Genomic DNA, 14,926 nt, shown 5'->3' with positions numbered 1-14,926 from the left:
GATGCCGCAGAATTAGGATGGCAAAGCTGTTACTGAGGAATACATGAAAAAAGTCATTCTGGTTCAAACTCTATTAATTTGGGTTATAGTATTCCATATTATAATTGTGAAAGAAATAGAATTTGAATATGTGAAATGATGTTTTAATATCCACTATATACTAGAATATCATATACTTCAAATTATGACATTTTACTGTGCTTTTTTCAAAGAACATTCAGTATTCTTAATTTCTAAAGGCACAAGATTTAATTTTTTTTAATGTTTATTTATTATTGAGAGACAGAGGGAGACAGAGCATGAACAGGGGAGGGGCAGAAGGAGAGGGAGACACAGAATCCGAAGCAGGCTCCAGGCTCTGAGCTGTCAGCACAGAGCCCGACACAGGGCTCGAACTCACGAACTGCGAGATCATGGCCTGAGCCGAAGTCAGACGCTTAACCCACTGAGCCACCCAGGTGCCCCCCTAAAGGCACAAGATTTAAGGCACAAGTGATAGCTATTTTATTTTTTATTTACATTTTATATTTTAGTTTTATTTTCTTATTTTTTAAAGTCTTTTTAAAATTTTATTTGCTTTGAGAAAGACAGAGACAGCATTTAAAATATTAGTAGAAAAAATGACCAATTTCAGGAGAACCTTTATATGAATTTTATTTGGTTTTAATTAATTCTTTAATATGTTCTTGATAAAATTTGAGGCTTATGTGATGACTGTGACCTCATATTCTCTCCCTTTTACTGTTCACTGGCACTTCTAATTGATGTTGAGGAAGTAAATGAAATTAAACTGAATTAAGTTAATTTTTATTTTTGTTAGGGACACTCATAAAAATACCAAGTTTTAAAAAAAATATATGATGAAATACAGTGGCTATAACATAGGGAAAACATCCACAAAGGAGGAAGTGACCAGTAATTAACAAGAGAAAACATTAGGTTGGGTAGAATATTTATAAATATTACTTACAATGCAACAAAGTGAACTAGAAACTTTTACGTCAAGAGATACAAACTCGAAATGGTATAAATGTGGCTATACTGTGAGAAACAATGAGTACAGATAAAAGTAGTGATAAATGGATAAGGGATTATACTATAGACCTGACAATATTGATGATGCTTTCCTACTGGAGAAGTAAAGAAGCAGGATACCTAGATCAGAGTAATCCTTGATGTCTGCCAGTCCCACCACTTCCATTATAGCTATTATATTGAGCCTAAATTTAAAATCACTATTTTTTATATAGAAAATAGTCAATTATCAACAATTTCTTTCAGTTCAACCTATATAGGATTACTCCAAAACACCTTTAAAGTCCCAATTAGCATTTAGAGAAAGAATCTATAAATTTATCAAAAGGGAATAGATGGTATGCATTGATAGGTAAAATGTAAGAGCTGGGGATAACCATATTTTCCATTATCAAAGAGAGTGATCTCTAAACTGTAAAAAAGGGTAGATCGAGCATGGTTAAAGAAAAGAAAACCCAAGATATATGAGTACCTATCTGCTTTAAGAAGCCTAAATTAATTAAATCCTGGTATACTGAAATAATTTTCCCTGGCAGGTATTTGCTTGAAATCAGAGTGGACAGGAGAAATGGAAATGACACAATGGACAAATATATCAAGGGGGAAAAAATGATACATTCTAGGAATTATAGATTGGTGAATTTAACCCTAGGCAAAATTTTAGACAGGTTATTGAACAAGTGGTTTGTGTACTCTTAGAAAAGAAAGAGGTGATCACTAAGAACTTAATGCTTATTAAAAAAGAATGTCAAACTAGCTTTATTTCCTCTTTAACCAAAAGATGTATAAAGCAGCTGTTTTAGAAAACTGAGGTAGTCTTTGCAATCCTAAATTGCATTCATAGAAATGTGGTTGGAAGTAATCCACTCTGTGCTGATTAAACCACTGGAATATTCTACAGAATTCTTGTTATTTTAAGAGGCTGAGACATTGATGAACTAGAGACATCATAGAAAAAAGCAACCACAGTAGTGTTTAGGGTGAAAGAGTGTTTTTCCATAGGGGATGATAGGAAAGACAGGTGTTTGTAAACTATGGCTGTGAGTAATGTAGAAGGAACCTCATATATTGAGAGAAGATTTAAGGCACAAGTGATAGCTACTTTCTTTTTTTTTTTAAGTTTTTTTTTTTTAATTTTATTTATTTTGAGAGAGACAGCATGAGCAGGGGATGGGAGAGAGAGAGAGAGAGAGAGAGAGAATGAGAGAGAATGAGAGAGAATCCCAAACAGGCTGCACACTGTCAGTGCAGAGCCTGATGTGGAGCTCAAACCCACGAACCATGAGATCATGACCTGAGCTGAAACCAAGGATCAAATGCTTAACTGACTGAGCCACCCAGGCACCCCAGGTAACAGCTATTTAAAAATATTTCATGGGTTACCATGTGACAAAGGGATTTGACTGTTTCTTTTTTTTTTTCCCCCAGTGTAGCTCCCAAGGGCAGAGGCTGTATGATTGTAGAAGTTACAGGGAAAGAGATTGAGTTCAATTAAAGGTAGAGTCTCCCCAAAATTAGAGTAGCTTAACATATGAATTGGCCATTATATTAAGAAATAATAATCTTCTCTTTACCAGAAGTGTTTAGGCAGAGACTAAATGGCCATCTGCCAGATAATGTTATAGAAAAGATAATTTTGGGAGGAGGGAGATTGACTAGAATTAGTAGTTCCCAAACTTGACCTAGTATCAGCATCACTTGTAGAGCTTATTAGAAAAATACATTTCTAAAGCTGTATATATTTTTAATATATATTATATGTTATATAATATATATTATACCTTATAAATTTAATAATTTAGATAATTTTCCTCATTAAAGTATCTTATTCACTCATGAAATTGGGCAAATGAATAATGAAAGCTTTGTTCAGTGGAATGTAAATTCCATGAGGATGAGGATCTTGTTTTATTTGTTTATAAGGTGTATTTCCAGTGTCTGTCATAGTGCTTAGCTCATAGTAGGTGGTCAACAAACATAGGTTTTTAATGAAAAAACAATTATTCCATTAATAGCTGTTCACTGATCTCTATGACTTAATAAATTTATAAAATACAGTTTTATCCTGTTTTTACTTGAATCTTCAAGAGCATTTTGCTCTGTCACTGAGTTAGTTCATATATCTTATCTCTTGGTAGAGAACATTTAGATGTCTATCTTACAAAATTTTAAAGAAAAAAACAAACATGATGGATTCTGAATAGATTATTTTATATTTAAATACATTTTTTTTAATTTTTTTCAACGTTTATTTATTTTTGGGACAGAGAGAGAGACAGAGCATGAACGAGGGAGGGGCAGAGAGAGAGAGGGAGACACAGAATCGGAAACAGGCTCCAGGCTCTGAGCCATCAGCCCAGAGCCTGACGCGGGGCTCGAACTCACGGACCGCGAGATCGTGACCTGGCTGAAGTCGGACGCTTAACCGACTGCGCCACCCAGGCACCCCTTAAATACATTTTATACATATACACATTTGACTAATTTATCTACTAGTTGAGTTTGTCAATACAAAGAAATGTGGCATCAAGGATTTTTGTCTGAAAAGGATGCTTCTTAAAATATTTCAAGACAAAGTTGGCATGTTCACATCACTGCTCAAGAGAAAATGCTCTATAGTTGATTGTTTGGACCTGACCATAACTATGCCAGGTCCCTAGATAGAAAGGAGTCACAACTATAGCATAGGGTATTATTTCTCTAAAGTTGCCAAATCCTTAACAACTGTTGATGGAAAAGCAGGAATTTTGTTTTGACTAAAATTATGTTGATTGCTCGCCCAGTTTCAACTATTGTTTTTGCCATTTCACTTTTGTGACTATATGGAGCTAAATTCCTTAGTAAATAGAGGCTGAAATAACATAACCTTTATAGTGTTTTTGAAAACTTAAGTAATTAATCAAGGTAATTAGTTGTAGATACTAAAACTTATTTACATGCCTTTGAAGTACTATAGATTTTAGAAGGCTTAATAGTGAGAATGCAATAATGGCATTATAGTGGATATTTTGGCATAGGATTGTGGGAATTTTTTATTTATTTGTAGGTTTCTCATGAATACCTCATTTTACTTTAAGGTGAAAGAAATTTAAATTGTTCATCTTCCAACTTGCATTATACTTAAAATAGAAAAGTAATTCACTCAAGTAGTACGTTTGATAGAGACATTCAGATACATCACAATGATAATTGTGTTTGTGTATGTGTGTCTATTTTATTGTCACTTTTGAGAAAAAGAATAATGACTTTGAGTATTTCCCTCCCTTAAAAGAGCTATGTAACATTCATGCTAGAAGAGTGAGATCTACTTCTTCCTGGTAGAATACTCAAGGGTTGGTCAAAAGTGAACTCAATTGTATCTTTATAGCCAGGTATCAGCTATTAACAATTGACAAAAATGTTCCTGATAAAGTACTCTGTAAATAGACAAGAAAAGCAAAAAGTAATACTGAAAAATAGTGGCTAAATGGACAATGCATGCAAAAGAGTGTTGACAGGACTCCTTAATGTATAGAGCCTAAGGCCTGTTGATATCAAATGACTGAAAAAAAGGTATGAATGTTACCATTTCAGGTGCTAGGTGAAAAACAAAAAATCCCTGAGATCAGAAAGAAGGAATATTTGATGCTGCTTCTGTCAGATATTCAACGTACCTTATATTAGAATTTTTTTGAATAGCTATTAGTGATAACTAAGAAGAACCTAATAGAAAAATTGTATTTAAGATAAAAATGTATTGTTAAGTGAAATTAAAAAAAAATTGCCTATACTTTGATCACAAAGCAGTTGGTTCCATTTCTCTTGTTTCTTCTTAGTCTTTATTATATATGTATGCATTTTTTCCATAATTTAAATCATAGTATACTCGCAAGGTTGTATTTTATGTTTTTTGCTTTGTAGTTACTAAGTTTTTCCACAGTGCTATAATATTTGTATTTTAATTAATTCCTATAGAAAAGTCCATCACATATTCTGTAACTTAATTTACCATTCCCCTGTTGTTGGATTTAGGTTATTTATCATTCTTTGGTATTATGAAAGCATTTTGTACATGTAACCCATTTTTGCTAAACAGTTATGTCACTAAAATAGATTCTCAGGGGTTGAGCAGTGGGTGTGTATATTCTCATGCCTCTTGAAGTATATTGCCAAAATTATTTTCCAAATGGATCATGTCACTTTATGGTGCATCTAGAAATGTAGGTGTACACCAGTTTCAGGTAGTAATTGCTGGCATTAAGTTTTAGAATTTTTAAAATGCTAATTTATTAGGTATAGTATTGTATTTCATCATTCTCATTTAAATTTCATTTGATAGTTGGCAAAATAGTTAAATGTTTTTGTGACTTCCTTTATTTGTATTTCCTATATTGTGACTTATCTGTTAATTTTCTTTATCCACTAATCTATTAGATCTTAGTGGTGTTCTGTTTTAAAATATTAAGATTATGTCATATATGTTGCAAATATTTTCCATTTTTCTTTTTAACGAATTATTAGGTTTTTTTCTAAAGGAGTCTTAAAAAGTAAAAGCTAATTTGTATACACTATAAAAATGCATGAAGTTTTTAGTCATTGTTCCTGATTTAACAGTTTTGGCCTGAGAATATTAATGGGGTCTCTTTGGGGTGAAGAATATTGGGCACCTGGGTGACTGAGTTGGTTGAGCTTCTGACTTTGGCTCAGGTCATGATCTCCTGAGTTTTGAGTCCCAAATCCGGCTCCCTGCTATCAACACAGAGTTTGCTTCCCATCCTCTGTCCCCCTCTCTCTGCCCCTTCCCACTTGTGCTCTCCCAAAAAATAAATAAATATTTTAAAAAATATTTTGTTTATATGCTTAGTTGTGTTCCTTTGGCCTTTGAAAAAGTCAGATATTTGTTAGATGAATGACTGGATTTCTGGTAGCTATTACCTCTCTCTGTCGTTGATTATTTGTTTTCTTTATGTCTCTGCTTTTCTTCTCAGAGTTGCTCTTCTGATTATTTTTCTTCCTATTGATGTTGTTTTTTGTTTTTATCCTTTAAGCAGTGGTTTCTAACTGGGGGCATTTTTTTTTTTTAGTTTTGTTTTTGTTTATTACCACCAGGAGACATTTGGCAATGTCTGGAGATATTTTTCCATGTCACGGCTTCATGGTGGTTTTTATGAACATCTAGTGGGTAGAGTCCAGGGATGCTGCTAAATACTCTTTAATAAACAGCCCCGTACACTGAAGAGTTATCAGGCCCAAAGTGCCATTATTTCTAAGGCTGAGAAACCCTGCCTTAAGTAACACAACTTTTCTTCTATCTACTTGCAAAGTATGGATAGAAAAAAGCAAAGCAGAAGTGATGATTGATTGTTTCAGGGAACTAAGCAGTAAGAAATGTTTGATTGGAGAAGGAAGATTACTAAGTCCCAAAGTTATGGTGTCTTCTCTTTCCATCTTAGAGTTGTGAAAATTTCTAGAGGTTGGGATGGGGAGCAGCTGCCAAAAAGAAATCCTCTTAGCTGGTAGTGTTGCTTACAAGTTTTCTACCATTATTTACTTAACATCTCACAGTGTTATATAAATACTCAGATCTTTATTGTGTTCTTATGGTTTACATTCAAAGTTTCATTGGTTTTGCTATTCCTCATTCGTTTTTTTGTCATTTTGTCAGTTTAAAATGGCCAGCAGATCTACCTTTGCCTAAGAAAAGACTCCATTGCTCTTTAAAACTGGGATATGGAAAGGTTTCATTTTGTGTGTGTGGGGGGGTGGCATGGTTCTAACTGTATTAATCTAGCTACAGATCCATTCTTGCCTTAATTTTGCCTTGGCTTCAAAATTAAGCTATTATCATTTGTACTATATTATTTATGCACTAGGGTGAAATGTCACCTTGCCTCAATGTGGCTTTCCACTTATGAAGATCTTATGATTTGATTAAAATATAATGTATGGGATGTTAAATATTCTCAGTGTATAAGGGAATACTGGAGGAATTTCACAGAGCAAGTGGGTGCTTGTAAATCCTTACATGGAGGTTAAGATCTCCATTTTAGGTAAGTGAGAAGAATCTAGGTGGAATTGGAGGAGAATTGGACAGATTTATGCTTTCTTCTGTTTGTGTTTTAAGAAAATAAATAATAAGGCAAACAAAAAGCCAGGTGTAAGTTGACCTTATAGGAGATGCAGTTTCAAAAATTCATTGGTAACTAGTGGGAGAGCCTAAAAGTGGAGAACCTATAGAGAAACCTAGGAAAGATTGTTTGTTACTGAAAACTTAATGTGTTATAGCTTCCTTTCTTTTTTCACTGTATAAATCTATTACTGTTGAAATATTAGAGACAGCTTCATATGGAGTGAATGGATTTGAGGAGGTAGGACAGGAGTTAATAAAATTCTCTATGTTATTTAAAAAAAAGAAATTAATGTTTTTATTTATTTTTGAGACAGAGAGAGACAGAACATGAGCAGGGGAAAGGCAGAGACAGAGGGAGACACAGAATCAGAAGCAGGCTCCAGGCTCTGAGCTGTCAGCACAGAGCCTGATGCGGGGCTCGAACTCATGACTGTGAGATCATGACCTGAGCTGAAGTCAGATGCTTAACCGACTGAGCCACCCAGGTGCCCCTCCCTATGTAATTTTTAAGGTGTATTTTACTTAACCAAATATAGTCTTTACTATAAAATTCCTTCATGTTATAGTAAGATTTACCCATATACTTAGAGTGACAGTGTCTTTGACTGTAGTTTACCAAGAAAGGCAAAACAAGAATGTACCTGGGAAATGAGTACGGCAAACAGAAAATCAGACTTGTGGGATTTAAAAGAAGAGTATTCTTAGTGCTTTGTGTTAGTAAACTTGAGTTCATAAAATCATGAAATGTGTAATGGAATTTAGACTTCTCACAGGGTAAAATGGCTGTGGTGTATGTACCCTGTTTTACCTCATCTTAATTTTTATGATTTGACTTCATGATGTAGGTTTCGCTTTTAGATTTTAAGAAGGAGTCTCCTATTTTATGTTTTTCAGTGAATATCACCTCTGCCAGGCAATTAACTGGATGCAGTCGCTTCAGCCATATTTTCCCTTCATCTGCTTACCAGCACATTAAGATGCATAAGAGAATTCTGGGGCACTTGTCATCTGTCTACTGTGTAGCATTTGACCGAAGTGGGAGAAGAATTTTTACAGTGAGTTTAAAATTTATGATACTAAAGCATAATAGAGATTTACAACAATTAAAGGTAGGCTTCATGGCACTGAATTATACTTGTAAGCAATTCATCCTTCTTAGACACATGAATGCAGGAAAAGATGAATAGAAATTGAAAGTCTTTTCTCATTCTATTTAAATAATGAGTAAACTAATTATGTCCTCTATGTTTTGGGAAATGTAATTAAAAACAATGAAATCTTAAGGCCTTATATACATAGAGATGGTTAATTTATGTGAAACAATTTTATCTACTCAGTTTCATTTCCTTTCATTTTAGCAAACATTTATTAAAATGCATTTTCCATTTGTCACTTAGTGTATTTGGTGTCCATTCTGCTTAATTAAAATGATTACATCATTCATATAGTTGAATAATTGTACTACACAGTTAGTAGCCAAGATTAGTTATTGTGTATATCTTTCTTTTGTTTTAGTACTAATTATTTTTTAAATTTTTTTTAAGCTTTTATTTAAATTTCAGTTAGTTAACATACAGTGTAATACTAGTTTTGGGTTTGACACTTCCATATAATACATGGCATTCATCACCACAAGTGTTCTCCTTAATTCCCATTACCTATTTTACCTATTCCCCCAACTGGCCTTCCCTCTATTAATCATCAGTTTGTTCTCCATAGTTGAGTCTTTTTCTTGTTTTGCCTCCCTCTCTCTTTTTTACCCTTTGCTCATTTGTTCTGTTTCTTAAATTCCACGTATGAGTGAAATCATATGGTATTTGTCTTTCTCTGACTTCTATCACTTAGCATTTTATTAACCAGATCATATTGTGTGTTTTTGAGTACCACGCTAATATTTCTAAGAAAGGGTTTAGTGTCATTGCTTTAGTACTAAGTTAACATAGAAGTGTAGTTAGTGGCATAATTTTCTTTTTAAATTTCTATGATACAGTAAATGAAGTAGTTTGCATTTGAGAAATTATGACTCCTTGGAGTTCATTAAAGACTCTTCCATTGACATTTCATAACTCCAAATGCATCATTTAAGTATTTGGATGTTGATGATCATGATGAGAACGACAATTGCCATCTTTTTATAAACATAATTACTAAATAGCTTATTTACCACATTAGATTAGAATTGATTTTAGTATTTTTAAAGCTCTTTTGAAATTCTCAATAGGAAGTGCAACATAATATTTTCAGCAGAGATTGTTAACAAAGACTCATATTTACTAAGAAATGCATGTAGACTGGGGCGCCTGGGTGGCTCAGTCGGTTAAGCGTCCGACTTTGACTCAGGTCACGATCTCGCGGTTTGTGAGTTTGAGCCCCGCGTCGGGCTCTGGGCTGATGGCTCAGAGCCTGGAGCCTGCTTCAGATTCTGTGTCTCCCTCTCTCTCTGCCCCTCCCCCGTTCATGCTCTGTCTCTCTCTGTCTCAAAAATAAATAAATTAAAAAAAAAAGAAATGCATGTAGACTTAAATTTTTAAGTATCTATAGAAAAAATATTCAATTATGATAAAAGGCCATCAGGTGTAAGGAAAGAAATAATGCAGATACATTTAATGCCAAATCCCTTAAAAGTGAGTTAAAAATATTTTGAGTTGTTAAGATTGGTAGTTTTGAGGAGTTCTTCACAAATGCCATTGTCCGTTTGGACAGTGCTTTGTCATTGCCATCATTTGGACATCAGTTCTATTTCTTACTGGATCCATATTATATGGACAAAGAGATTAGAAAGTGAAGGCTCAGAAGTAATTTAATAAAAATCCTGCCTTTGTCATTTGGCTTTTTTTTCTGGGGTGGGGGATTGCAAATTTTCGCTACATTGTAAATCTTCTGTCCTTTTGTATTACTATAGGGTTCAGATGACTGTTTGGTGAAAATTTGGGCAACAGATGATGGACGTCTCCTTGCTACACTTCGAGGGCACTCTGCTGAAATTTCTGACATGGCTGTTAACTATGAAAACACTCTTATTGCTGCAGGCAGCTGTGATAAGGTTGTAAGGGTGTGGTGTCTTCGAACTTGTGCACCAGTTGCAGTCCTTCAGGGACATTCAGCTTCTATTACTTCCATACAGGTAAAAAAAAATGAAAAGATATCTCTAGCATATATAATCAGGGTGGGAATTCTCTCAGTTTTTGTTATATTGTGTGGATATTTATAAAGAATGGCAACAGAAAAATATTGATCTCTAAGAGCTTTGTCCCTACTCTGCTCTGGTATTTTTTTTTTCGTTATTTTTTTTTAGTGCTTATTCATTTTTTTTTTATTTTATATATGAAATTTATTGTCAAATTGGTTTCCATACAACACCCAGTGCTCATCCCAAAAGGTGCCCTCCTCAATACCCATCACCCACCCTCTCCTCCCTCCCACCCCCCATCAACCCTCAGTTTGTTCTCAGTTTGCTCTGGTATTTTTTTAAAGTTCCTGTTTTATATAAATTTATTCCCTTCAGAGATAATTGAAACCTCATTGAAAAGATTTTTCAAATGCAGTGTAAAACATCTTATTTATCTTACTAGTATTTGTGAAGAAGGGAGAAGACTTATAAATGCCATAATGAAGCAACACTAATACCTGTTAGGTTATAAACAGGTTGTAACTTGAATATTGGCATACTTTGTGTTAATATTTAATGCAAGATTTTTGTCAGTCGGATTGTGTGTGTGTGTTTGTGTGTGTGTGTGTGTGGTTTGATGTTAAAGAAATTTTATTCTTAGTTACAGTGATTTCTTATTTCAACTTGATATTTGACATAAAATACATTGACTTCTTTTAAATTCTTATTCATAGAGCGTTTTTACTAAATGTTGGTAGTGAAAGTCCTGGATAGCCCCCAAAAGACTTTTATTTAAGAAAACTAAGCTGAATTTGTCCTCTTCTTTGTGTTGAAAGCAAAATAGAGGAATCCCTCTGAAACTGTGTTTTACACTTTGGTCAAGGAGACCATTTTGTGGATGAGATAATTACTCCCATTTACTTTTCCTTGTTCTTGAGTCACTAAAAAGTATGTCAGTCAATTTTTGTGTGTTATTTAAATAAAATATCACCTGTTTATGAGGAGCTAGCAAGAATTAGGTTTAATGTATATTGGATTTTAAAAATTGTATATCAAACTTTTAATCAGTTGAAATTATTTTATGTCTTCTGTTTTAGGAGTTTATTAGTTACTTGTGTTCCTACCATCGTATCTGCCAGATTATTTCTGGAATTCAGAAATACTCTCATATAACTAAAAAAAATGGCCACTGATATTGAAAAATGTTTATGATACTCCTTGGCTTCCTCATAGGTTGATTTTCTAATTTCTATCTTACTTTGTTTACATGTAGGAGCTCCCTAAAGATTGATGGATCTCTATCACATTCTTTCCTTTAGTGATCTCATTAAGTCTCGTAGTTTTGGATTTCATCTGTAGGCTGATGATTTTCAAACTTATATTTTCATCTTGGGACCTTTCTCTTAGTTCCATACTTGTATATTCAGCTACCCATTTTGTATCATCACATGAATTTCATGAATCTCAAACTCAGCATACTCAAAATTGAACTTCTATTTTCCTTTCTTAAATCTGCTTTTCCTAAAACTTTTTTCAAGTAAACAAATGGCTATTTTATCCTTCCAATTGCTCAGAGTAGTCATCCCTGACTTTTTTTTGGTCTCTTTTATATCTCATATCTAACTTGTTAGCATATAATTTTGGCTCTACCCTCAGAATAAATCCAGAATCTGACAAATTATCATGATCTTTATCATTTCTATTACGTTTCAAATAGTTATCATCTATGACCCAGATTATTGAAGCACATTTCCAACTGATCTTCCTGCTTCTTCCCTTCCCTCTTTCTTGCCCCAGTCTAACCTCTGCCATAGCAGGCTGTGTGATTTTAAAATGGAAGTTAAATCACATCACTGGTACTCAGAACCCTCAGTAGTTCCAAACTCAGTGTTAAAGTTGAAGTCTTTACAATTACCCACATTGTAAGGCCTACATTCTCAGCCCCTTGCTCTCTTTGACCTCATCTTCTACTAGTTTTCTTTTCTCATTCTGCTTTAGCTGCTGCTATGCACTCTGCTTTGTTAGACCACTCTGCCTCCAATTCTGCCTTTGCTCCGTTTCATGTCTCTGGAACGGAATGCTCTTCCTTAGATAGTCACATGGCTTATTCCTTCACTTTCTTCGCACTTTGTGTGTAAATTTCTCTTTCTCAGGGACTTTCTCTAACCACTTTACCACTCTAAAATTGTAAATTGTTCCCTGAACCAGCACTCTTTATCTCCCCTTAATTTTATTTTTTTCCATAGTAATCAGTACCATTTAGTGTGAATTCTATATACTATACTTACTCTTTGCTAATTGACTGTCTCCATTAACATCATGGTGTATTTTCCTTTCAGATTTTTTTTAAACAAAACAGATATAAAATGATATGATATTAATAGAGGTTGCCTCTGGGTGGTGGGATTATTTTTTAAAAAATTATGTCTTTATTTTATTTTGGAAGACAGACAGAATGCAGGCAGGGGGAGGGGCAGAGAAAGGGAGACTCAGAATCCGAAGCAGGCTCCAGGCTCTAAGCTGTCAGCACAGAGCCCAGTGCGGGGCTCAAACTCAGACTGTGCGATCATGACCTGAGCTGAAGTCAGGCGCTTAACCGACTGAGCCACCCAGGTGCCCCTGGGTGGTGGGATTATAAGTAGCTTTTATTGTTTCTCTATATTTACTAAATTTACTTTAATAATGATGTATTAATTTATATTCAGAAGTGTACATATCTTATTTGTATAATCTCTAACATGATTTATTATTTAAAAACAATCCAATTAGGGAACATTAATAGGCCAGATCCACCTTTGTGATTGATGAATGTATTTAAATATAATGGTGATAATAAAAGTTTTAGTGTTTTTTTCAAACTTAATAAAATTATACTCTTTTATATTTACTTGTCTTATTTGCGTGTATCAGAGATCAGCAATTCATGGATCTGATAGTAGATATTTTAGGTTTTGCAGACCGTGTGGTCTCTGTCACACCTACTTAACTCTGCAGGCCAAAAGCAGCTATAGCCAGTGTAAGGTGACTTTGTCCAATAAAACTTTATTTACAGTAACAGACAGCAAGTTGGATTTGGCATGTGTGTTGTAATTTGCAGACTCCTGCTGTAAATTGTGGATTACGTTTTCAATTGCAAGCTTCTTTATCTCAGAAAGGAAAATATAGGCATGATACCTGAGTACTGGTTCTTTACCGTATATCAACTGTTAATGGATAACATTAATTGATAATCTTTGTTTGATTTAAATTCTCTAGTCTTGGTAGAAGTTCTGTGTTTCCTGTCAAGAAACTAGATAAATGAATTCTAATATCTATAATGATCATTTTCTTTAGATTTGAGGTCAAAATTTATTCAGATCCTTAATATTCATCTTAGTGGTGTTGATTTATCTGTATTTGGGATTTTTAAAAAAAAATTTTAATGTTCATTTATTTTTGAGACAGAGACAGAGCATGAACGGGGGAGGAGGGTCAGAGAGAGAGGGAGACACAGAATCAGAAGCAGGCTCCAGGCTCTGAGCCATCATCAGCCCAGAGCCCGACGCGGGGCTCGAACTCACGGACCGTGAGATCGTGACCTGAGCTGAAGTCGGACGCTTAACCGACTGAGCCACCCAGGCGCCCCTGTATTTGGGATTTTTAAAACTCATGGCATGCAGAGACCCTGGTTTGATTTCCAACTTTTTTCTGTATCTCAGGCATCCTTTTAGGACAACATTTATATCATACATTATTGCAGTTGGAGTTTAAAATAAAATGATAAGACCAAAATATTTAGATACAACTTCCTAATCATTGATTTTAGATTGATTTCTGATGCCGTATTCATATGAGCTATAAAAATTCCATAATTTTTTGCTATATAAATATATACTTAGTAGACTTCTAATGGCTTACTAGTAATCACCTTGTAATATTTTCTCCATTAAAAGTAATGAAATAATCTTAAACTGTGATGTTCAGTAATTTCAAAATAATTATTTATTTATTTTTTAAAATTTTGTTTTTTTAAAGTAATCTCTACATTCAATATGGAGCTTGAACTTGCCCTGAGATCAAGAGTTGCATGCTCTACTGACTGAAGCATCCAGGCACCCCTGAAAATAATTGTTTTTAAGCTAATATATTTTATCCTAAATTTGATGACTTTTTTCTACTATTTCTTGATATTGTAAATTTTTGCAAGGTATTCATTAATCTAGGAAATTTAAATAACTGATATCTTGAATGTGAAATTCTTAATTGAATTTATTTAAGGTATATCTATTAAAGTGATTTTAATTTTAGAAGATGCTGTGTTTAAAATAAGTTTGAACATGAAAGCTTTCTATTTGAATTAGAATTTTCTTTTTAGTTTTGTCCATCAACTAAAGGCACAACCAGATACCTCACTTCTACTGGTGCTGATGGAACAATCTGTTTCTGGCAATGGCATGTAAAAACAATGAAGTTTAGGTAAGTTTAGAATTGGGTTAGGAGTTTTGTGCAAAATCAAGCATGTCTCGTTTTCTTTGTTATCTTGAGACGTTGTTAATAGTTGGTTTATTTAAGTATGTAAGTGTATGTGTGCATGTGTGTATATATACACATCTATACCTACTTCAATTAGATGTTAGAGATTCTAGAATAGAATTTTTATGAAACCAATGTTGGAGAGACTATTTAACTTATAC

At 33.9% G+C, this 14,926-nt stretch overlaps 1 protein-coding gene across 5 annotated transcripts in view; it reads left to right on the top strand.

The window, feature by feature from the left end:
• BRWD3 (bromodomain and WD repeat domain containing 3) overlaps window positions 1-14,926 on the top strand; it is a 243,586-nt gene that overhangs the window by 59,931 nt on the left and 168,729 nt on the right. For all 5 annotated transcript variants that reach the window (XR_007148942.1, XR_007148943.1, XM_047843945.1 and 2 more), the window contains 3 exons: window positions 8,039-8,199; window positions 10,047-10,268; window positions 14,608-14,708. Coding sequence is in view for 3 of the 5 variants with exons in the window: in XM_047843945.1 (XP_047699901.1) it covers window positions 8,039-8,199; window positions 10,047-10,268; window positions 14,608-14,708 (484 nt within the window). In the remaining 2 variants the exon portion in view is untranslated. The remainder of the gene's footprint in view (window positions 1-8,038; window positions 8,200-10,046; window positions 10,269-14,607; window positions 14,709-14,926) is intronic.

This window comes from Prionailurus viverrinus, chromosome X (genome assembly GCF_022837055.1).
Source record: "Prionailurus viverrinus isolate Anna chromosome X, UM_Priviv_1.0, whole genome shotgun sequence".
Taxonomy (NCBI): Eukaryota; Metazoa; Chordata; class Mammalia; order Carnivora; family Felidae; genus Prionailurus; species Prionailurus viverrinus.
The sequence above is the reverse complement of the archived record's forward strand: the minus strand, read 5'-3'. Positions and strand labels throughout refer to the sequence as shown.